The sequence below is a fragment of the Balaenoptera borealis genome, assembly GCF_965194805.1.
Source record: "Balaenoptera borealis genome assembly, chromosome: 1".
Classification (NCBI taxonomy): Eukaryota; Metazoa; Chordata; class Mammalia; order Artiodactyla; family Balaenopteridae; genus Balaenoptera; species Balaenoptera borealis.
Window position 1 is genome coordinate 166340819 of NC_138860.1, and position 22745 is coordinate 166363563.

A 22745-nucleotide genomic window follows, 5' to 3' on the forward strand; every position below is an offset into this window, starting at 1 on the left:
GTTCTGCAGCTCTGGAAGGTAGCAGAATGGGGGGAGGGGACCAGAGAGGGCCCAGCATTGCACAGGCTCCATTCCGCCTGGGACTGTAGCTAATGTCATGGGTCTGTTTCCCACGTGCACCTTGAGGACTTGGTCTCCTTGCATCTTTGTGTCTCCAGGCCCAACATAGGGCCTGGCACAGAGCAGATAGGAGAAATGATCTGTTGACTAAATCAGTGGACGATTGAACATATGAATAGGTCAATTTCTAGCTTTGCTACCTGGTGGCTATGTGGCTTTCAGTAGGTTACTTATCCTCTTTGAACCTTACTTTCTTCATCGGTAGAATAAGTACCTCATAGGCTTGTTGCGAAAGTGAAGTGTGCTTCTAGCATCTTATTTTCTTCTGGGGACTATGCAACACAATAAACCCAATAGGCTGTAACTAGCATTAGTACATGATTGGTGCTGTTGGTGTTATTGTCAATGTGTGATTTAAAGGAGGTTGCCACAATATTTGCAGTAAGAGGTCTATGGTTTTGTCTCTATGGGTACAGGAAGGGGGCTGAGCAGATGCTGTCCCTCCTGGGGCCAGGAGTACCTCCCCACGCATTCACAGCCCTCTGAAATGTAGACTGGCTCCTGGGAGCCTGGCCAGCCTTGGTAGCCCTTGGGGATGAGGCAAGTAGTTTTGGGTCCACTGCAGGACTTAGTATATCAGGCTGTGTAGGCCCTGCCATCTCTTACCTAGTTTAACCTTCACAACAATCATTTGAAGAAGATGTTGCTACCCCCATCTTACAGATGGGGACACTGAGTCTCAGAGTCACACAGCCAAGGTCACATGGCTGGTAATTTAATGGAGAGATTTGGATTTAGGTCTTAGAAATGCCAAGCCATGTTCATTCTATTGTGCCTCACTGCCTAGAGATAAAGACGCGCTACTTAGAACCTTGAATTGTTGGTGGGATTCGGTCTATCAGTGACTTTGGACTAAGGACTATAAGAGGAAGTAAAGATGGAGGTTGAGCATAGAGCCAGGGACGGAAACTGAAGAGTGGGAAGCGGAGCCTAGCACTAACTAAGGCTTTGGGGAGTTGTGTTCAGAGTACGAAGGATAAGGATGGGTACACATATATATGATTAGTCAGGCGGGCTAATGCTGTAACAATAACACCAACAATAAAAACTCACCTAACTCTCCATGGCTTAATACAGGAAAAGTTTATTTTTTGCTTATTTCACAGTCCAGTGCGGGAAGGAGGGAGCTCTGTTTTATGCAGTTATTCAGGGACCCAGGCTTCTTCCATATTGTGGTTTCATTGTCTTTTAGGGTCTGAGTCCTCCACTGGATCCTCTCCATCCTCCAGCAAACAGAGAGATCATGGAGAAAGCAACCCACTCCTAACTGCCTTGCCCAGAAGTAACTCATATCACTTTCATCCACATTTTATGGGTGAGAACTAGTTGTGTGGTCCTACCTAAATGCAGGGAGGCTAGAAATGGGGTCCTGCAGCATGTCCAGGAAGAAGAGGATGACATGATATGGGTGAATCCTAGCAGGCTCTGCCACAAAAATATCAATGATTTAAAAAATATAGCTAACAATCGCTGAATTCTTTCCATGGGCAAGGTCTGTGCTAAGTTCCCTATAGAGGTTACCTCATTTAACTCTCACTTAATCCTTCAACAACCCTATGAGGTAGGTACAAATAGGGAGGGCTCCCCACTTACAGCCCAGGAAACTGGCAACCATCAATCTGCTTTCTCGCATTGAAGTTTTGTCTTTTCTAGAATTTCATAAATGGAATTATATAACACATTGTCTTTTATGTTTGATTTTTTTACTTAGCATGTTTTTGAAATTCATCCATGTTGTTGGTATGATTAGTCTTTTGTCCTTTCTACTGGGTTTTGTTGTGATATTTCATTGTGGTTTTAATTTGTGTTTCCTTAATTACTTATATTATTGAGCGTCTTTTCATGTATTTCAGTTTACTTTTGATGAATTCCCATTTATCAATTTTTTCTTGCATGGTTTGTGCTTTTTGTGTTCTATCTAAGAAATCTTTACCTAATCCAAGTTCACAAATCTTTATCCAACCCAAGAATTTATCTTCTTTTTACCTCTAGAAGTTTTCTTATTATTAGCTCTCATGTTTAGGTTTTTGACCTACTTAGGGTTAATTTTTATGTATGGTGTGAGGAAAGGGCTCAGGTTCCTTTTTCCCCTCCATATCCAATTGTTTCAGGACCAGTTAATGAAAAAAAAACCATCCTTTACCCATTTATTTATCCTACATCTTTGTCAAAAATCAACTGACACCATATATATGGGTCTATTTCTGGATTTTCTAGTCTGTTCTGTTGATCTATTGTCTATTCCTATACCAACACCACATCTTTTTGATTATAGTAGTTTATAGTAAGTCCTTAAAACAGGTAGTGTATGTCCTCCAACCTACTTCTTTTTCGAGGAATATTGCATTTTTAACTAAGTTTCGGTCAGCTGGATAATTTCTACCCAAAAAGCCTGCTGGGATTTTAAAATTGTGATTGTATTTAAATCTATATATATTTAACTTATGTTGTATTTAATCTATAAATCAGAAGAATCAACATCTTAAAAACAATGAGCCTTATTATCCATGAACCTGGTATAGCTTTTATTTGTTTAGATCTTCTTTAATTTCTCTCCACAATGTGTTGTACTTTTCAGGGTACAGATCTTACACATGTTGTTCAATTGATCCCTAGTTTGTCATAGTTTTGATGCTATTACAAATGGTACTTTAGAAATTCCAATACCAATTATCCTTTGTGGTATATAAAAATAAAGTTGATTTTTATACATTGACTTTGTAAGTTGAGATCTCATGAAATTCACTTATTAGTTCTAGTATCTCTTTATTTTGTAGATTCCTTAGAATTTTCTAAACGATCTTGTCATTTGAGAATAAAGACCATTTGACTTCTTTCTTTACAAAGCTGTATACCTTTTTTTTCTTGCCTCATTGCATTGTCCAGTAAAATGCTGAATAGAAGACATCCTTGCCTAATTCACCTTAAGTATAATGTTAGCGGTAGGATTTTTGTAGACATGCTTTATCAGATTGTAGAAGTTCTCATCTATTCTTAGATTACTGAGAATTTTTAATCATGAATACATGTTGAATTTTATTAAATGCTTTTCTTGTATCTATTGAAATAATCATGTGGTTTTGATTTTCTAGTTACACCAAACTTGCACTTCTGGAATTATGCCCACTTAGTCATAATGTTCATTTCTGATAGAGGGGTGTTGAAGTTTCCTACTGTAATAGTGGATACATCTTTCTCTCCTTGCAGTTTTATCAGTTTTTGCCTTACATATTTTGATGTTCTGTTAGATGCTTACACATTGATGATTGTTATATCTTCTTGGAGAATTGTTCCTTTAATTGTTATGTAATGCCCCTCTTTATCACCAATAACTTTCCTTGCCCTGAAGTCTGCCCTGTCTGAAATTAATACAGCTAGTCCTACTTTCTTTTGGTTAGTGTTAGCATGATACCTTTTTCTCCATCAACTTACTCTTAATCTATATTTAAAGTGGATTTCTTATAGACAACATATAGTTGGGTCTTATTTTGTGATCCATTCAGACAATAACTGTTTAACTGTCTTTTTTCTTTTTGGCTGTGCCACATGGCTTGCAGAATCTTAGTTCCCTGACTAGGGATTGAACCCGGGCCCTGGCAGTGAAGAAACTGAGTCCTAATCACTGCATCACCAGGGAATTCCCAATAACTGTCTTTTAATTGGTGTACTTACACCATTGATGTTTAAAGAGATTATTGATATAGTTAGGTTATTATCTTCCATATTTGTTACTCTTTTCTATTTGTTGCCCTTGTTCTTTGTTATTTTTGTCTTTCACTCTTTTTCTGAATTTTGTGGTTTTAACTGAACATTTTTTTTGATTTTAATTATATTTTATCTAACCCCAAATATTACCATTCCAATATGTAAAGATTATGAAAAAAATAACAAGATATTTTCATTCCTTTTTTATAGTCTTTGAAATCCTAACTGAACATTTTTATATGATTCCATCTTCTTTGTTTTTTTAGCATATCAGTTATATTTCTTTTAACTTTTTTTAGTAGTTGCTCTAGAGCTTGCAATATATATTTACAAATAATCCAAATCTACTTTCGGATAATACTATACCACTTCATGGGTAGTGTGAATACCTTATAATAACAAAATAATCCTAATTCCTCCCTACTGTTCATTGTATCGTCACTTTCATACATTTCAGTTATACATAAATGCACATACACTCAAATACATATTTGCTATTATTTTTGAACAAACTGTTATCTGCTAGAGCAACAAGCATAAAAATAAGTTTTTATTTTAGCTTCACTTATTCTTTCTCTGATGTTGTTTCTTTCTTTATGTAGGTCTGAGTTTCTGGTCTATATAATTTTCCTTCTCTCTAAAGAACTTCTTTTAACATTCCTTGAAAGGCAGATCTACAGGCAACAAATTTCCTCAATTTTTCTTTGTCTGGGAAGTCTTTATTTCTCCTTCATTTTGAAGAATAATTTTGCTAGGTACAGAATTCTAGGTTGGTGACTTTTTTCTCTTAATACTTTATTTCAATTTACTTTCTTCTTGCTTGCGTAGTTTCTGAGGAGAGGTAGATGTAATTCTTATCTTTACTCCTCTATAGGTAAGGTGTTTTTTCCCTCTGAATTCTTCCAGGATTTTTTCTTTGTTTTTGATTTTCTGCAATTTGAATATGATATGCCTGGGTTTAGTATTTCTGGCATTTATCCTGCTTGTTGTTCCCTGAGCTTCTTAGGTCTGTGATTTGGTATCAGACATTAATTTTGGGGAAATTCTGAGTCATTATTGCTTCAAATATTTCTTCTGTTCCTTTCTCTTTTTCTTCTTGTATTTCCATTTTGTGTATATTATACTTTTTGTAGTTATCCCCTAGCTCTTGGATATTCTCTTCTGTTTTCTTTTAGTTTAGGTTTTTTGTTCTTTTTTTCATTTTTGGAATTTTCTATTGAGATATCTTCAAGCTCAGAGATTCTTTCCTCAGCTGTGTCCACTCTACTTATAAGCCCCTCAAAGGCATTCTTCAATTCTATACTTTTTTTTTAATCTCTAGTATTTCTTTTTGATTCTTTCTTAGAATTTCTGTCTCTCTGCTTACATTGACCATCTGTTCTTGCATCTTGTCTCTTTTATCCATTACAGCCCTTATCATATTAATCATAGTTGTTTTAAATTCCCTGGCTGATAAATCCAACATCCCTTTCATATCTGTGTCTGGTTCTGATGTTTGCTCTGTCTCCTCAAACTGTAGTTTTGCCTTTTAGTATGCCTTGTAATTTTTTTTTGCTAGCTGGTCATAATGTACTGGGTGAAAGGAACTGCTGTAAATAGGACCTTAGTAATGTGGTGGTAAGGTGTGGGGACAGGGGAAGTGTTCTCTACTCCTATGATTAGTCTCAGTCTTTTAATGAGCCTGTGCTTCTGGACTGTGAGCTTCATAAGTTCTTCTTAGATATTTCCTCCCTCCCTCCCTTTGGTGAGACAAGTTGGCAATAGGGGGCCAGAGTTGAGTATTTCCCTTCCCCCCAGGTCAGTTAGGCTCTGATAAAACTCCAGCAGGTTAGGCTCTGGTTAAATCGTTTCTCCTGAGGACAGTCCTTGATAAGAAGAATAGAATGCTCTGATGTATTTTGAAATGGCTACTTTCCCCCTCCCTCTGCCAGAAGGGGGACTTTTTCTTCTGATATTCATTGTGAGAACCTAGGTGAGATCCTGAATGTAAAACTCACAGAAGTGTGAGGACCCTCCTTCCCCATGATAGGTTCCCCTGGTTTTTGACTCTCAGACCTGTCTACACGGAGACTCCAGGATTCATCAATTACAGTTTAGGTTTCCTACCCCAGCACTGGTTCCCTCAGAGGTTTCAGCTCATGGATCTGGAATGTTGTGATTTTTCTATATTTGCCTGTTGGTCTCTCCTTTTGTGGGGACAGTGGTTTACTTCTCTTACAGATCCAGGAAGAGTTGTTGATTTTTCAGTTTGTTCAGCTTTTTACTTGTTGTTAGGAAGGAGTGGAGCTCTAAGCTCCTTACATACTAAGTAAGAAACCAGATGAGTGGAATCCAGAAGTCTCACTTACTTTTGAAATATATTTTCCCTGGGATTAGAGTTCTAGATTGATCTTTTTAAAAAAACTTTAAAAAACTGTTGCACCGTCTTGTTTTGGCTTGCTCAGTTTTTTTTTTTAACTTATTTTATTTTTTTTAAATTTTTGGCTGCATTGGGTCTTTGTTGCTGGCCCAAGCTTTTCTCTAGTTCCGGCAAGTGGGGGCTACTCTTTGTTGCAGTGCACGGGCTTCTCATTGCGGTGGCTTCTCTTGTTGCAGAGCACGGGCTCTAGGTGCATGGGCTTCAGTAGTTGTGGCACGCAGTCTCAGTAGTTGTGGCTCACGGGCTCTAGAGCACAGGCTCAGTATTTGTGGCGCACGGGCTTAGTCGCTCCATGGCATGTGGGATCTTCCCAGACCAGGGGTCGAACCTGTGTCCCCTGCATTGGCAGGTAGATGCTTAACCACTGTGTCACCAGGGAAGTCCAAATGTCTTCCACTGTTGTCTTCAGTATGTTCATGTTTTTCTTTATATGCTTGAGCATAATTTATATATATATATAATAACTCTTTTAACTTGCTTTTTGCTAATTTCATCGTCTCTATCATTCTTGGGTCTGTTTCCTTTGGTTAAATTTCCTCCTGGTTATGAGTTACATTTTCCTGCATCTTTGCATTTGTGGTAATGTTTATTGAGTGTTGGACATTGTGAGTTGTACATTTTGGATGCTGGATTTTGTTGTATTTATTTTTTAAATGTTAAAATGCCCTAGCGTGCAACTAACTTACTTGGGATTAGTTAGAACCTCTTGAGGCTTGTTTTTAAGTTTTGTTAGGGGAAATCCAGAGGATCCTTTAGTTTGTGGCTAATTTAGCCCCGCTACTACATGATACTCATGTCAGGACTATTCAACACCCCATATATTATGTGGTCTCTCACTCTGGTAGGTGGGGACACAAACTATTCCTAGACCTTTGGAGCTCCAGGATTTGTTCAGCTCATAGTTTTCCAGTGATTCTTGCTCTGTCTTCATGGAGTTTCACCATGGACTCAAGGGGAATTTTCTAAAGATCTCTGGAGCTCTCTGTGAAGTTCCATCTTCTGTGGCACTCTACCCCAGAAAGTCTAATTGTCTTGGCTTCCTTGAACTCTGATCTCTTTCTCTTCAATTCAGCAAGACTGTTGGTCTCTGTTTGGGTTCCTCTTCCCTGCTTTGCGGCCAGGAAACTGTTCCCACATAGTAAACTGGGGTAATTGCAGTGCTCACCTTGTTTATTTCCCTTCAGAGATCATAGCCCTTCACTGCCTATTGCCCAATGTCCAAAGGAGTTATTTCATATATTTTGTCTGTATTTTCTAGTTGTTTATGATGGGAGGAAAATTTTCATAGCAATTAATCCTTTGTGAGTAGAAGCACAATTCTCCATTAGTTTTAACTTCAATAACTTGTAAAATTTTTCTGTAAGTTTGATTTAGTTTTTTTTCTAAAATGCATGGACATTTATTTCTTAAAAATGTCTTTCTTTCTCCCTTTTTTTTTTTTTAAATTTTAATTTATTATTTATTTATTATGTTTATTTTTGGCTGTGTTGGGTCTTCGTTTCTGTGTGAGGGCTTTCTCCAGTTGCGGCGAGTGGGTGCCACTCTTCATCGCGGTGCGCGGGCCTGTCACTATCGCGTCCTCTCTTGTTGCGGAGCAGAGTCTCCAGACGCTCAGGCTCAGTAGTTGTGGCTCACGGGCCCAGTTGCTCTGCGGCATGTGGGATCTTCCCAGACCAGGGCTCGAACCCGTGTCCCCTGCATTGGCAGGCAGATTCTCAACCACTGCGCCACCAGGGAAGCCCATCTTTCTCCCTTTTTTATTCCTTCTTTTTTTCTTAGTCATTTTAAACATACTTGTTTGTATAACTTAGCTATTTCCATAATAATATTGGATAATACATCATCCAAAAACTGAGTGGCCTACAACAAAAATCATGTATTCTTATGCATCTGTTTATTGGCTGGGGCAGCTCTGCAGAACTAGGCTAGGTTCAGTTGGGAGCCTCTGGTAGCTGGCATGGCTCTACTTCTCACTGCAGGTCTGTGGTCAGCTCCGCTTCTAGAGTGTTAGTTCAGGGGCAACTGCCACTCAGGGGAAAATCTTCTCATAATGGTTGCAGAGGCACAAAAGAACAAACAGAAACACTTGAGGTTTCTTAAGGCTTAGTCTGGGGACTGATCTATGGTCACTTCCTCCCCATGCCTCTGGTCAAAACAAGGCATCTAGGCAAGCTGTAAGTTAAGGGGTGTATAAGCACACTCTGCCTACAATGAAACCATAGCAAGGGTGTGGATGCAAGGAAGGATAAGTATTGGGTCAGTAATTCAATCTATCACAATTCGATCTACTGAATCTATCCCATGGTTCAATGATTCGAAGTTTTTCGAGGTCAGATTCTTCTGTATGTTGTTTTTGCTCACCCTTATTCATAGTGCATTACTTTCTTGTGTGTTTTGTAATTTTGTGTTGTGTGTTCGTATATGGTGGTGCTATTTTTATGGGACTTCCATGTGGCTTTGCTTGAGGAAACATTCCTCAAGCATGACTTTCTTTCAATTTCTACCAGGTGCCCTAAGTTTCATTAGCTAAGGACTACTTATTATGTTAATTTCTGAGCTTAGGGGTACCTGGATATTGCAAGGAGAAGAAATTCGAACTCCATACTCATGAGAACAGGTTTGTGGTTATTAAATCTCAAGGGAGGCATTTTTTTTCCTACTAGTACTAGGGCTGAGAGAAAGAAAGTACTGGCTTTATGCAGGAGTCTCAATTCCAGCTCTGCCACAGGTGGGCCCAAAGCCTTGTCTCCTATTCCCACATCATTGTTAAGAGCCAATCCCCTGTTACCAAAAGCAGGACAACAAAAGCATTGGTGCCCACATACTCACTTTGATTTTAAGTTTTCCTCCTTAGTTTTGATGTCTCTTTTCAGCTCAGCTCTCCACTTGAAAAGTTGTTTGTAAAATTTTATCCAGCATTTCTGTTTTATATTGCATCGCATCAGCTATATGGTCATTTTGTACAAGCTTTTCTCTTCCCCTGGATTTCTCCTTTCCTGTTCCCCAATCCTTTGGCTGATACCCTCTTATCCTTCAGGCCTCATTTCCTCTGAAACCTCCAGTAAATAAGATATCCCTGTTATTCCCCCTTATAGGGAAATTATTTTCCTTTATAGCATTTATTCACAATTTGTAATCTTATATTTATACGCTTTATTTAACTTCTGTCTCCCTCATTAGACTATTAAGTTCCTTGTAGACAGAGACTAGATCTATTTCATTTTCTACTGATCCCCAGAGCTTAGTACAATGTTTGGAATATGGCAGGCTATTTACTGAGGATAAATATTTGTTGAATGAATAGTCATGATATTTGCAAATACCATATTAAAGTCGTGTATGTGATATTATGTTAGTCAAAATAACTTCCAAAGTGTTCATCAAGTGTGGTTTCCCAAAGCTGGGGAAATATGAATGAGGGAGGGGCTCTAGTGGCCTGCTGTAGAGCTGTATCCTAGACTCTGTTCTGGTCAACATTTTAACCAATGATGGGATGATGACGTCTATGGAGTACGTCAGAGAATTATATAGGCTTTGTCAAGCTCTTGGTTGAAATCAGTATTTGATTAATTATTAATTATTAAATTATTTATGATTAATCTAAACAGAAAAGGAATTTAATTGGGAAGGTATTAAGTAGCTCATAGAATTGACCCAGAAGGCTGAGAACTGGTCTTGAACAAGCTCTAGGGAAGACAAAGCCTGCTAAGATCCAAGCATGGAAATGGTTTGCTTAGGACTCCTCAGCTAGGGCTGATGTGTCACTGGACACATCCTACCGTTGTTCTTGGATTCAGTAGTCCCTGGGCACTTACCATCTGCTATGGAATGAATGTTTGTGTCCCCCCCCCCCCAAAATTTATATGTTGAAACCTTAATCCTGAAGATGATAATATTTGGAGATTGGGCCTTTGAGAGGTGATTAGGTCATGAGTGTGGAACACTTGTGCTGGGATTAGTGAACTTATAAGAAGAGACAGGAGGAGCTTGCTCCCCACCCACTCCCTGCTCCCTGCTACCCTCTCTCTGCCATGTGAAGAAACCAGGGAGAGGGTCCCCACCAGAAACCGACTGTGCTGGCACTCTGACCTCTGACTTCCAGTCTCTAGAACTGTGAGAAACAAATTGTTGTTTAAGCCACCCAGTTTTTTAGTACTTTCATTATAATATAGCAGCCTGAACTAAGACATCATCATACCAGTGGGCTCATCTCTAAGTGCCCTGTGTCTTGGCAGCCCTTCCTGAAGAGTCTTGGGTAGAAACATCTGATTGGCTGAAATTAAGTCATGGGCTCAAGCTCTGCTTGCTAGGTTCCAGGAACGAGGTCCTATCTCCTCACTTCAGCTTCCATGTTGGGAGGTAGACCCTGCCCTCAATTTATCTTAGGACTCCTTCCCCATTGGGAAGAGGTTCAGATGCTTGTTCAGACCCAGCTGCTGACCCCCAGAGAATATACTTCCCTTATCTGCCTAGGTCTCTGTTTGCCACATTTCCTCAGCCCCTGCTCCAGGCTCCAGGGATATAGCTTCCTTTCCTTTTGTGACTCTTACCTGCCTTCCATGCAGCATTTTGGAGCTTTCTTCTAAATTGTCTGTGGATTGGGTAGGTCTCCCCTGCTCTCTACTTCTTCATATCCTATAAATAAGCTCATGGACTTTACTCTTTTGAAAGTGTTCTCTGCTGAGCCCTACTAGAATGTCTGAGTTCGGTTCAATTAAATTCTATAAACCTGAATGAACCCATTCTCCTGGTTCAAAAAGTGGTTACTCTGTATGAGAGTTTTCTGATTCTGGGTATTGAGGATGCATACTCCAGGCCCTTAGGGAACTCATGGGCCAGTGGAGGAGGCCTAGAAAACCAGACTATCAAAATATTTAGTCCAGGTTTCTCTTTTCAAAGCCTTTCAGGTGGGGGCTTCCCTGCTGGCGCAGTGGGTAAGACTCTGTGCTCCCAATGCAGAGGGCCCAGGTTCGATCCCTGGTCAGGGAACTAGATCCCGCATGCATGCCGCAACTAAGAGTTTGCATGCCACAACTAAAGAGCCCACATGCCACAACTAAGGAGCGGGTGAGCCCCATCTAAGGAGCCCGCCTGCGGCAACTAAGACCCAGAGCAACCAAATAAATAAATAAATAAGTAAAAGAGTAATATTCTTCTGGCTGCTTACAGAGACATGAGTAATATTAAAAAACAAACAAACAAACAAACAAAAAAAACCTTTCAGGTTTTTTTGGGCTTGGGCTACTTTCATTTTTTGAAATGCTTGGGCTACTTTCATTTTTTGAGGCTCTCACTATATTAAATAGTTAAGAATTGTATAGAGAGAGTTACAAAAATTGTGATATGTTTCAAATATGTCAATATTGAATGCTTTTTAACACACACACTAAAACGCAGTTGTGTGTGTAACCTCATTTGGAAATAATGTCAAAACTCCCATTGATGTCGCTGCTGGGTTGGTAGAGTTCTCGGTCTTGGTTGTCCCTTGTTATCTCTACTCCAGGTATGTCTGGCTCTGACACAGCTTGTTGTCATCGCCTCTGTCCTGGAGGCCTCTCTAGAGCCAATCTTGGGAAGCCATCCTGGGCTCCCTGCCTTACTGAGTTCTGTTCTCTGCAGGGACCAACTACTGTAAGGCTGAGAATGGGTCTTCCAGTGGCTAAAACTTGGCTTGTGCACCTGTGGTCCTAACCTAACACTTGCACGTCTCGTCTTGGGAAGCTTTTGGGCCCTGTGCTGGGCTTGGCTTCCTGTGTCTGCCCCTCATTCCCCCTTGTAGAATCCACCCTCTGTCTACCCTCGAGTTTCTGTTTCTGGCTTTAGAGCTCCTCTGGGTCACAGCCAAGCTGGACTGACTGCCGTTCTTTGAGCTCAGGGCATGACCTGGGTAATCAGGTCCCCCCACATGCTCAGGTTCTCTGTGATACTTTGCTCTGCTGCCTCCCCACCTGTGGAGTGGGGTGGAGCAAGGAATATGCCTTTTAGAAATAGCATTTTGCACTTAACAAAGACCCCATACATACAGATGCAGGAATAAACATAGTCTTCACCAGGAAGGGCCATTTAATTGCATTAAACTCTCAGATTTGCCAGATGAAAAATAAGCCCAATTTATGGAAGCTAGAAGTGGCTAATATTCCAGATGACAGAGTCCAGATTTAAGAGGATGGTTCTTGTCGGAGCAATGGGCTGAAGTGGGCATGATGGAATTTCGCTGGTACAGATGTAAGTCAGATGTGTTATTTTTAATTCCCAAATTCCCAGTTACATAAGCTTATGCTTAGTAATAGCTTAGTGGCAGCCCACATGTAAATGGCTTGGGGGTTTTAGCTGGAAAGCTTTCCAGTTATATTTTACCAAACTAGCATGACCCTGATTATGAAACGTCTTCACATGGCACACAAAGAAGCCAAGGAACAATTTTACTAAGGCTTTTAGTTGAAGTGTAAGCAAAGTGAGAATATATGGTCTGATGACAAAAGGCTGCTCAAACAATCAAATAGGCAAAATTTTTTTTTGTGGGAAAATATAAATTACTAAGATTCATGAAGAAGAAAATCTGAGTAGACAAATAGTCACTGAGTGACAGTGAAAAAATTTTTAAAGAATGACATAAAGAAGGCATTGAGTCCAACTGGCTTTACAGGCGAATTTGTTCAAACCTTCAAGGAATCATGCTGTTAAAACAATTACAGAGCATATAATCTACTTTAGTTGATCATCATCCTGGGTATAGAATTTCTGTTGCAAATTACTTTACTCAGAATTTTGAAGGCTTTGATCCATTTTCATGTAGCCTCCAGGATTGCTGCAAAGTGTGATGCCATTCTGATTCTTGAGACTGTGTTCTCTGTCTCTGGAAACTTCTAGGCTCATCTCTTTGTCTCAGGTATTTTGAAAAATTTCAGAGGTGTGGACCTATATTGTCCATTGAGCTGGGCACTTAGTAGCCCTCTCAATCTAAGATTTTCTCTGATTACTTCCACTCCTTTTTTTTTTTTTTTTTTCCTGTTCCCCTTTCTAGAACTCCTGTTAATTGGACCTCCTGTACTGGTCCTCTAACTTAAAAAAAATTTTTTTTGTAATGTCTATATCTTTGTCTTTTACTCTATTTTCTGGGGTGATTGCCTAGCTATCTTCCAAAATGTTTATTGAAGTTTTCAATTCTGCTATCATGTTTTTCGTTTTCCAAGAACTTGATTTTGTTGCTATTCTCTGCATATTTCTTCTTTAGAGCATCATCTTCTTTTCTCATGGATGCAATACACTCTTTTATCTTTCTGAAGAAAGCAGTGATAGTTAAAAAAAGTTTTATTCTCCATACATAATCTCTATCTCCTCTAGAAAACTTTATTCTGTTTGTTTCAGACTCTTTCACATAAGGCGCTTCCCTCGAATACCTGACATCCTTGGCTGCGCGCTCATATTTGAGAGTGGGTCACTAAAAAGCTGCTCTGAGTGAATGGGTGGGGCTTGGCCATCTAGCTGTCTGTTTTCTTGGGGAACATCTAGTGCCATATCTTTAGCTCTTTTCTTTTGGGTCTGTCAGATTCCACTTAGAAGATTCTTTCAAACATCTGCCTTGAGAATATATACCTGGCTTTGAAGATTCTCAAGAAAAGTAAAAACAATAAAGGGAGAATGTATTCTACCAGACATTAAAATGTGTTACAAAGGCACACTCGTGAAAAGGGTGGTAGTATCATATAATTTGATAGGTTGATGGAATATAATTTTAGGTAGTCCAGAAATAGACTGTTTTATGTATAAAAAGGTAGTATACAGTCAAGCTGATATCACAAATTAGTGTAGGAAGGATTAGTCAATAAGTGCTGATGGAATCATTAATTATTGGGGGAAAAATTAGCACCTCAGCTTATATTATATGCTAAAATTAATTTATTTGTTCATGCTTTATTTCATTTAATAATTATTTATTTGTCTCATTATTTTCAAGACAGGTTACAGTATTAAATATCAAAGAGGAAAAATAATCTTAGAAAGTGGGAAACAGTATAAGTATAAAAATATTGTAAAGGAAAAAATTGACAAATTTGACTACATAGAAATTTAAAAGGACAAAATAACACACTGAGAAATTTTTAAAATAACAAATATGCCAGATAAGGAGTTGAAATCTCTCTATAAAGAGGTTACCCAAATTAAACAGAAAGCACCAAAACATGAGCGAAAAATGGGCAAAAAAAATTCACAGAAGAAACGTGTTAAAGACGCATGTGTTAAAATGTTTAGGCTCACTAGTAATCAAGGCTTATGCATTGAAAGGTGATATATATTTTTTTCTGATTTATAATTAATAAACATGGGAATTGAAATTTTTAATAGTGCTAGCGTGGGTGCTTTGAAACGGGCACTTTCATATGATGCTATTGAATATACAAGACATTTTTACTGGAAAGAAGCTTGTTTCATATCTAAAATCATCCTGAACAATGAATATATCTATCACCTTTGTTCATCAGCTCCTTTCTTCTTCAGCTGTTCCCTCTACCTAGGATGCTCTTCCCCATCTCTTCCCTGGGGCCTGCCTCCTCACCTTTCAGGTGCTGAAGCTCACTTCCTCAAGGAGCCTTCCCTGCCTGCAGTCTTATGGTCTTATCTATCAACCAGCACTCTGGGAGCCAGCTGGGGGGAGATGGCTGAGTGTCTCGCCATTCAGTATATAAATTTCCACTTCATTTCTCCATGATCTTCATGGCGCTCCCACCCTCTACTTGGTGTGGTGTTTCCCCGTCCATCTCTGTTCTATCCTCTCCAGAGAACGAGCTCCCATCGCTCCACAGGGTAGGGGAAGGGTGGTCACCTAGCTGCTCAGAATGGAGGAGGGGACCCATGAGCCCACCGCCTTCAGTCAGCTCCCCTGTTTTCAGCTCCACCTTCTCTCCACCCTCAGAGGTAGCTGATGCCTTCACTTATGATTTGCTTGTGCTTTTCTGAATTTCTGAATCATCCACAATGGATTACTTTCATAATCAGTAATCCATTAAAATTTTTTTTTAATTAAAAAAATTTTTTTTTAATTTTAAAAATTTAAAAAATTTTAAATTTCATACCTTTTGACCCAGTAATTTCACTTCTTGGAATGTCTTTCTTTTAAGGAAATAGGCAATTTGGAAAACTTTTATGTACATTCACATCACAGTACAATTTATAATAGAGGATAATTAGTTGCAAACACTCTGAAAATCCAATATCAGGGTCATGGTTAAGTAAATAATGATAAAGCCATAAGATAAAGCCATTAAATGGTGTTTCCTAAGATATTTGATAACATGGTGAAAAGCCTTATGATTTAATATAAAATTAAAAAAGCAGAATACAAAATTATAGGTACACCTTTACTCTGATTTTATTTAAATATATGGATGGAAGAGTCTGGAAGGAATTACTTCTGAATATTAACAGTTGTTACCCCAAGATGGTGGGATCTCATTGTCTATAATGATCATGCATTACCTTTGTTATCCCCCCCCCAAATTCTATATATGAAAAAGAGAAGAAAAGAGAAAAGCTAATGTAACCCTAGGTTGCATTAATAGAGGTAGAAGTTTTGAGACAAGAGAGGTGATAATCTGGATTCTGACCACCTGGAGTATCATGTCTGGCACCCAGGGGAGTGTGGCACATGTTAAGAGGAAAGTAGACAAACTGCAGGTTGGCCAGAGACTTCTGGAAATCAGAGTCAGCTGGAGGAATAGGAGAAAAGCAGGCTCAGGACCAGCCTGGTGGCTATCGGTATGTGGCTTGGACGGGAAGGGCAGAACTGTTGAGCCTCATGTGACCCTTGAAGTCTGAGCCAGGACTGGTGGGAGAAGCTGTACGGTGGAAAAAGAAGTTCCAACAATCCTGAGATGAGTACCTCTTCCTGCAAACATCAGTAGTCATGCTGACGTTAGTGTGAAAAGGAAATGAAGGACCTCCAGTCAAGGCACTGGAGGTCAGTGGTAAATTCATGAGGTCAGCAACCCAGTGGTCAGTGAGCCAGCATGTTAGATGGGGCAGAAGTTTTGACATCACCCAGCCCACGAGCTTTCTGTTTTGTTTATGTGTGGCCCGTGACGTTCACTGCTCCCATGGGCTGCAGATAAGATGACCTTGGGTTATGAAAAATTCCCAGTGCACTCCACATAACCCCATCCCTTTCTCTTCTACTCAGGAAGGCAATGTGGATTCAACTAACTGGAATTGACCTTATAGAAATAACCTTGAATCTGTTCTGATTCATGAAAAATAGCACATCGCTTGTGAGCTGCAGATCAACGATTAGTGGCAAGTTATTCCTTGCGATGCTCTTCATGCCTAGTTGCCACATAACTGTTTCTCATCCAATCCTTTCATTTCACAGTGGTGACACTGAGGCCCAGAGAGGGGAAAGGACCACAGTCAAGTGAGGGGGTGGGGGCGGGGAGGCAGGAGTCAAGCCTCCTACGGCTTTTTCTGTGACCAAGAGTTGCCTGTTACCAACTTGAGTTTTGGTGGTGATGAGGGATAGGCTGGTGGGAGGAAGAAGAATGCGATGGAAGACGTGAGATGTGAATCTGCTGTGTTCCATCCAGGCCACGTCACAAAGGAGATGCCTGAGTACAATATATATTAGCCTTCTCCTTGACCTCCCTCCACCAGTGCTTGGACGTGAAGTGGGGCCCGTGGGGTGGTGGTATGGGTTGAATTGTGTCCCCCCAAAAGGTATTGCTAACTCCCAGCCACTCAGAATGTGACCTTATATGGAAATAGGATCTTTACAGAGGTGAGCAAGTTAAAATGAAGCCATTAGGGTGAGGCTAATCCAATAGGAATGGTATCTTTATAAAAAGAAGAAATTTGGCCCTAGAGACAGACAGGCACACAGGGAGAATGCCATATGAAGATAAAGGCAGAGATGGGGGTGATTCTGTAAGCTGAGGAATGGCAGGTATTGCCAGCAACCCATCGTAGGTCAGGAGAGAGGCATGTAACAGATTCTCCCTCACAGCCCTCAGAAGGAAACAACCCTGCGGACACCTTGATCTTGGACTTCTGGCCTCCAGAACTGTGAGACAATACATTTCTGTCATTGGAGCCACCCAGTCTGTGGTACTTTGTTATGACAGCCTTAGGAAGTGAATAGGGGTGGGCTGGGGCTTATAGCCACTCTTCATTTCATAAGTCTTCACCGCACTGCCCCTGCCCTAATCTGTGTGGTCCCATCCCCACTACACTATCCTCATCCTTAAACCCCTAGCCCATTTGCCCTTGTGTTTGAGTGGCCACCAGTCTAGGACCCAACCCCAGCCTTACCAAAGGCCCAAGTCCCAGCACCAAGCTCAGAGTGGGTGAGCTTTGAGGGAGGGGATGGATGCCCTCCTCACTCACCTAAACCTGTCTTCTCCCACCTTTCCAAGCCAGGACAGGTAGGGGATACCAGAAACACAGGCTCCCAGGCCCCCAGGTTGGGTTGGCTCTAAGAGACCAACCTCTGACCCCACAGATCTGGCCTCTCAGCCTGGCTTGGGGAGAATCCCTTGGAAGGGGACCTAAGCCTCCTGGAGTTACGCCCTTCCAACGTATGAACAGTCTACTTTCTGCCCAGTCTAACTTAATCCCTCACTTCATAGTCAAAGTGAATGCAGGGCTAGGCCCATGGTAAATGAAGAACGTCTCCCCGGCGGTCCTTAGAGACTCATTGGGGAGATGAAATAGGCTCATACCAAGCAGTGATCCAGATTGCCGAAAGGTAGAGATCATCACTGGAGACTGGCTGGAGAAGTGGGGGAGGGCTTCCTAGAGGAGGAAGAACCTATGATAGCCTTGCTGGAGAGGGTGAGCTGAATTTTATTGCATGGCGTTAGGAGCCGGGTGCACTCATATACTTTCTCTTGTTTTTATTTCTTGCACCTGTGAGGCAGGCAATATTATCTGCATTTTATAGCTGAGAAAACTCAGACTTGGAGAAGTGAAATGATTGACTTAAGACCACATGGCTTTATACATATTACAGGCAGCATTTAATTTGAGGACCCTCTAACATCAAAACTCATCTTACTCTTTCTTCTGCTTCAGGCTCTGCCTTTTCCAGGGTACAGAAGTGTATAAAGGACTGGTGGGGTTTGGAAGTGTGGGGAAGAGGCACTCCAGGCTGGCAAAAGAGCAGGGTGAGAACATACCCAGTGAGTTTGGGGAGCTGTGAGGAGGCTGGTCTGATTGGATCTCAGGGATTCAGAGGGAACAATGGGAACCAAAGCTGGAAGAGTGAGGGCTGTAACTTATCAGGCCGAGCATTCAGACTTGATGCGTAAACAGTGAGTGAGTGAATTCTGGGGTGAAGGATACAGAGCTGGTGTTTTGAAGACCTATCTTGATGGGACAGGGGAAAGTTGCTCACCCCCTATAACGGCTCTCAAGGAGAAGCATGTGGCCACGTGAGATGGACCCCATCCCCTCCTCCAACCCCACCCCCAGATCTCCCTGGGTAGGTGAGGACAACCAGCAGGCAACAGCTTGCCTCCGAGGGCCACTGAGTGTTCCCTCCATCCGGGTCACCTTCCACGTCAGCTCTGCCAACACTGGGCTTATCCTCAGCTGTACTTCCCACATCCTAGGTGGCTCATCAGGCCCTAAGCACCCCCTCAGTCCCCAACGGTTCCCCTCCTCCATGCCTTTGTACCGTTTTCTGTCCAAATAAGGTGTCCTCTTCCCTCCCCAGTAGACTCCTATTTATCTGTCAAGATCTAGTTCAATTGCTTATTTTTTTTTTCCTGCAACCTTTGTGACTCAGAGGCAAGATTCGATTCCTCCACTGGACCCTGACTGTCCCTTTCACCTCTCTACACTGCCATTGTCTGTTCTCACTGTGTGAGTTTTAGGTGTATGGGGAGGATTTATGATGCAGGTCCTTGAGTTGCTCCTTCTGGTGGGCAGACTAGACAGGGCCAAGGTAGGAGGGGGCAAGTGATCTAAACCTGCCTCCCCAAATACCAAAGGGTGCAGGCCCATTTGAGCTGGACTCTGAAGGGTTTGGCTGGCATGCAGGCAGGGTGGGGAGCAGTGTCCAGTAAGGAAGCACACTTCAGTAGGGCGCGTGGCCAGGGCACTGGGTGGCCATGGGGCAGGATGGGGACAGACTCTGCTTTGGCCACTGATTAACGGGCAGGTTGAGGGGGCTGGTGCTGGGGCATTTCAAAAGGCAGTGTTTAGGACTCAGAGCTGCTGAGAGGCAGTATGTAGGAGTTTGAGGGTTTAAGGTGCTGCCTGGTGTTGGGATTGCTAAGGCCAAAGACAGATTATGCAGGACCAAAAAGGAAGCCTGGGTAAAGCAGCTGTCCCCCCACCCCAGGCACATCATGACAGTATCAATACACACCTCGCTTGTGGTCAAGTCCTGTTTATTTTAGAAGGATAAACAGCAGAACTAGGAAGGAGTGATGAGAACAAGACCCCAGTCCCCTTGACACGGCCAGATCTAGCACAGGCTCTGTCTGTGTGTGGGATCAAGGCTGACCCAGCAGCCTCGACCAGCCTTTTTCTGTGAGGACAGGGTGTGTGGACAACCTGGGCAGAGGTGAATCTTCCACGGGGGTGGGGGTGGAGTAAGTTGTCTCCGAGTCCCTTTGAACACGGTGAAAAAGACCACAGGGCCCAAACACGCTTGGCCAAGAGCACCCCAAGCTACCTCTGTCTGTGCCTGGGACAAAGCCACATTCTGGAGGGGAAACTATGGTGCCCTCTGGTCACCAGGAAGGCCCCAGGTGTTCAAGAACAACATGCAGTGAGGCCTTCTGGCCAGCAAGCACCTGCTTCCCCAGCCCCAGTCATCTCTGCAGAGTCTTGCACTAAAGGCAGCAACACTTCCCGGGCTCTTATACATACTGTTTCTTGGAAGCAGAGCTGCTGGGGCGACTGGGGGATTTCCGGCCACTCTGGGGGGGCGGGTCCAGGAAGAGGGGGGCTCTGGAAGAAGCCAGCCTCTCCTCCGTAGTCAGGTTGGCCCAGTTCTGCTCACTGGACGAGAGCCCATTGTAGGTGGGGCATGGCGGGGATGAGGGCCCCTCACCCATGGGGAGGTAGAAGAAGACCTGGTCAGGATAAGGCTCCGAGGAGGTGCCCTGGGCTGGGGGCATGTCCTGGCTCTGCCGGGCCCTCATCCCCCGGTTGAGGCAGCGGCACAGCAGGTACGCCAGCTCCAGCAGGTTGAGCACCAGGGAGATGAGTCCAACCACCAGCATGAAGATGATGAAGATAGTCTTCTCCGTGGGGCGTGAGACAAAGCAGTCTACGAGGTAGGGGCAGGGTGAGCGCTGGCACACGAACACAGGCTCCATGGTCCAGCCATAGAGACGCCACTGGCCGTACAGGAAGCCTGCCTCTAGCACACTCTTGCAGAGCACGCTGGCCACATAGGTGCCCATCAGCGCCCCGCGGATCCGCAGGTGACCGTCCTCCGCCACCGAGATCTTGGCCATCTGTCGCTCTATGGCTGCCAGTGCCCGCTCCACGCGTGGGTCCTTGGCCGGCAGTGCCCGCAGCTCCCCCTCTTTCTGCCGCAGCCGCTCCTCGCGCCGAGACAGGTAAATGACGTGGCCCAGGTAGACCAGGGTGGGCGTGCTGACGAAGAGGAACTGCAGCACCCAGTAGCGGATGTGGGAGATGGGGAAGGCCTGGTCGTAGCAGACGTTGGTGCAGCCTGGCTGGGCCGTGTTACACTCGAAATCCGACTGCTCGTCGCCCCACACTGACTCGCCAGCCAGGCCCAGGATGAGGATGCGGAAGATGAAAAGGACCGTCAGCCAGATCTTGCCCACCACGGTCGAGTGCTCCTGGACCTGGTCCAGCAGCTTCTCAAGGAAGCCCCAGTCGCCCATGGCTCCTGGGCCTCCGTCTGCAGGGAGACAGAGGACACTGTCAGCATCTTTCTCAGCTGTCCTAGCAACAGGCCAGCAGGGAGGCCGGCCACACCTATTTTACCTACAGGGAAACTGAGCTCCAGGAGGGGAAGGGACTGGCCTGGGGACTCACACCCAGATCTTTGGATGATGACTGCTAAGCTCTGGCAAGGGTACAGCTAGGGTCCCTGTCTAGTCACATCTGTGTCCCTCTTGTTCCCAGCTGCAGTCCCAGGGTGACCACAGCCGAAGGAGGTCTGGATCAAGGTGAGGCTCCTGAGCCTAAGGGAATAGAGAATTTGAGGAACGTATCCAAGGTCACACAGCTGTGCCATGCCCCTCCTCCCTTTTGCCCAGGACAGGCTGTCCCCCCACAGCGGGGGGCTGGGTGGTGGTGGTGGTATCTTCAGCTTCTCAGGGGGCCCAAAGCCTCAGGTCCCCACTCCCCACCCCATCAGCTCTCACCCAGCTGGCCTCACTCTAGCCTCTGAGTTGATGGTGGGGTGGGTGAAGGCACGCTAGACACGCAAGGCAGCATCCTGCATCAGCGCCACCTGTCAGCGATACTGACCACCTGCCGCTAAGTACCGACACTTGATCCTGTCCCCTTTCTCCATCCCCTCCCCCTGCCAAAGCTGGTGCTGCCAAATTCTAGACTCTTGAAAGGAACTGTCATAGCAGGGTGGAGGCACAGGCCACAAAGTTCCCAGAACGTCACGGGGAGAGTGGGGGGAGGAAGGTAGGGGAAAGGGGCAGGGGTGGTGCTTCTCCCCAGGAGCAAAGGCGTTTAGAGCCAGGCTCCGGAACCAGACCTGGGTTCAAATCCTGACTCTTCTACAACCTGGGACCTTGGATAAGTGACGACCTCGGAGCACTCCTCTCCTGTAAAATGGAAATGATACTATTCCTACCGCCTAGGGTTCTAAGGATGCAACCGAAGGAGGCAGGAGCCTGGCTTAGCACAGGGGCTGGCCCAGCAGGCTGGGTGAGCGCGGCCGCGGTGGGTCCCCCAGCAGCCACCCTCAACCCCTGGCACGTGGCAACCTGTCCCTGCCCGCTCGTCAGCTGGCAGGTGGCGCCCCGGCCCAACTCACCGCCTGCCTGCCGGCGGCCCAGGTGGCGGTGGGGACGCGCGTCGGCCGGAGCGGCGCCCGTGGGAGCCCTGCCTGCTGGACGGCGCCTGGCGGCGGGGGCGCCTTAAATAGCACGCGCGGGGCGGGGTGGGGTCAGGAAGCGGCGGGAGGGCGGCGGGCGCTGTTCCGAGCCGAGCGGGGGCGGGACGAGAGGTGCAGGCTCCCTGAAGCCACACTCAAGGAAGGGGCCCGGGAGGTGGCACTGGGGGTCGAGAGGGAAGAGGATGAGAAACCCCTGCTTTCCCTGTCTGCCCTCCGAGGTCTTCAGGCCGGCAGACTCTCCCAGCCTCAGCTTCCTTGGCTGTGGAACAGGTTCTCGCGGAGGGGGTTACGGGGTTGTGAGTTTTCCAGGGTGGCTGCATTTGAAAGGATTACAGCCAGGACTTTCTGATCTCAGACAACTGGCCTGAGAGGCTGTGAGGGATGGGCGGGTGGGGATGAGGGTGAGGGGGCCTCCAGGGAAGGGCATCTCCTTGACCCCGGGGGCCT

At 44.1% G+C, this 22745-nt stretch overlaps 1 protein-coding gene and 1 long non-coding RNA gene across 3 annotated transcripts; both read right to left on the minus strand.

Moving 5' to 3' along the window:
- Positions 1-4906: 4906 nt before the first annotated feature.
- On the minus strand, positions 4907-6693 carry LOC309614899. The gene is made up of 2 exons (XR_014236457.1): positions 6131-6693; positions 4907-6081 (listed from the first exon to the last, which is right to left on the minus strand). It is a non-coding gene; the product is annotated as an uncharacterized lncRNA (long non-coding RNA).
- Positions 6694-19609: 12916 nt separating this feature from the next.
- GJA4 (gap junction protein alpha 4) lies at positions 19610-22317 on the minus strand. 2 transcript variants are annotated; one of them, XM_082363530.1, is made up of 2 exons: positions 22218-22317; positions 19610-21119 (listed from the first exon to the last, which is right to left on the minus strand). In XM_082363530.1, the coding sequence occupies exon 2, from the start codon at positions 21100-21102 to the stop codon at positions 20101-20103; it is 1002 nt and encodes a 333-aa protein (XP_082219656.1). In that variant the 5' UTR covers positions 21103-21119; positions 22218-22317; the 3' UTR covers positions 19610-20100. The 2 variants fall into 2 exon arrangements, with proteins under 2 accessions (XP_082219656.1, XP_082219657.1); XM_082363531.1 differs by lacking the exon at positions 22218-22317 and adding an exon at positions 21257-22165.
- Positions 22318-22745: the final 428 nt, after the last annotated feature.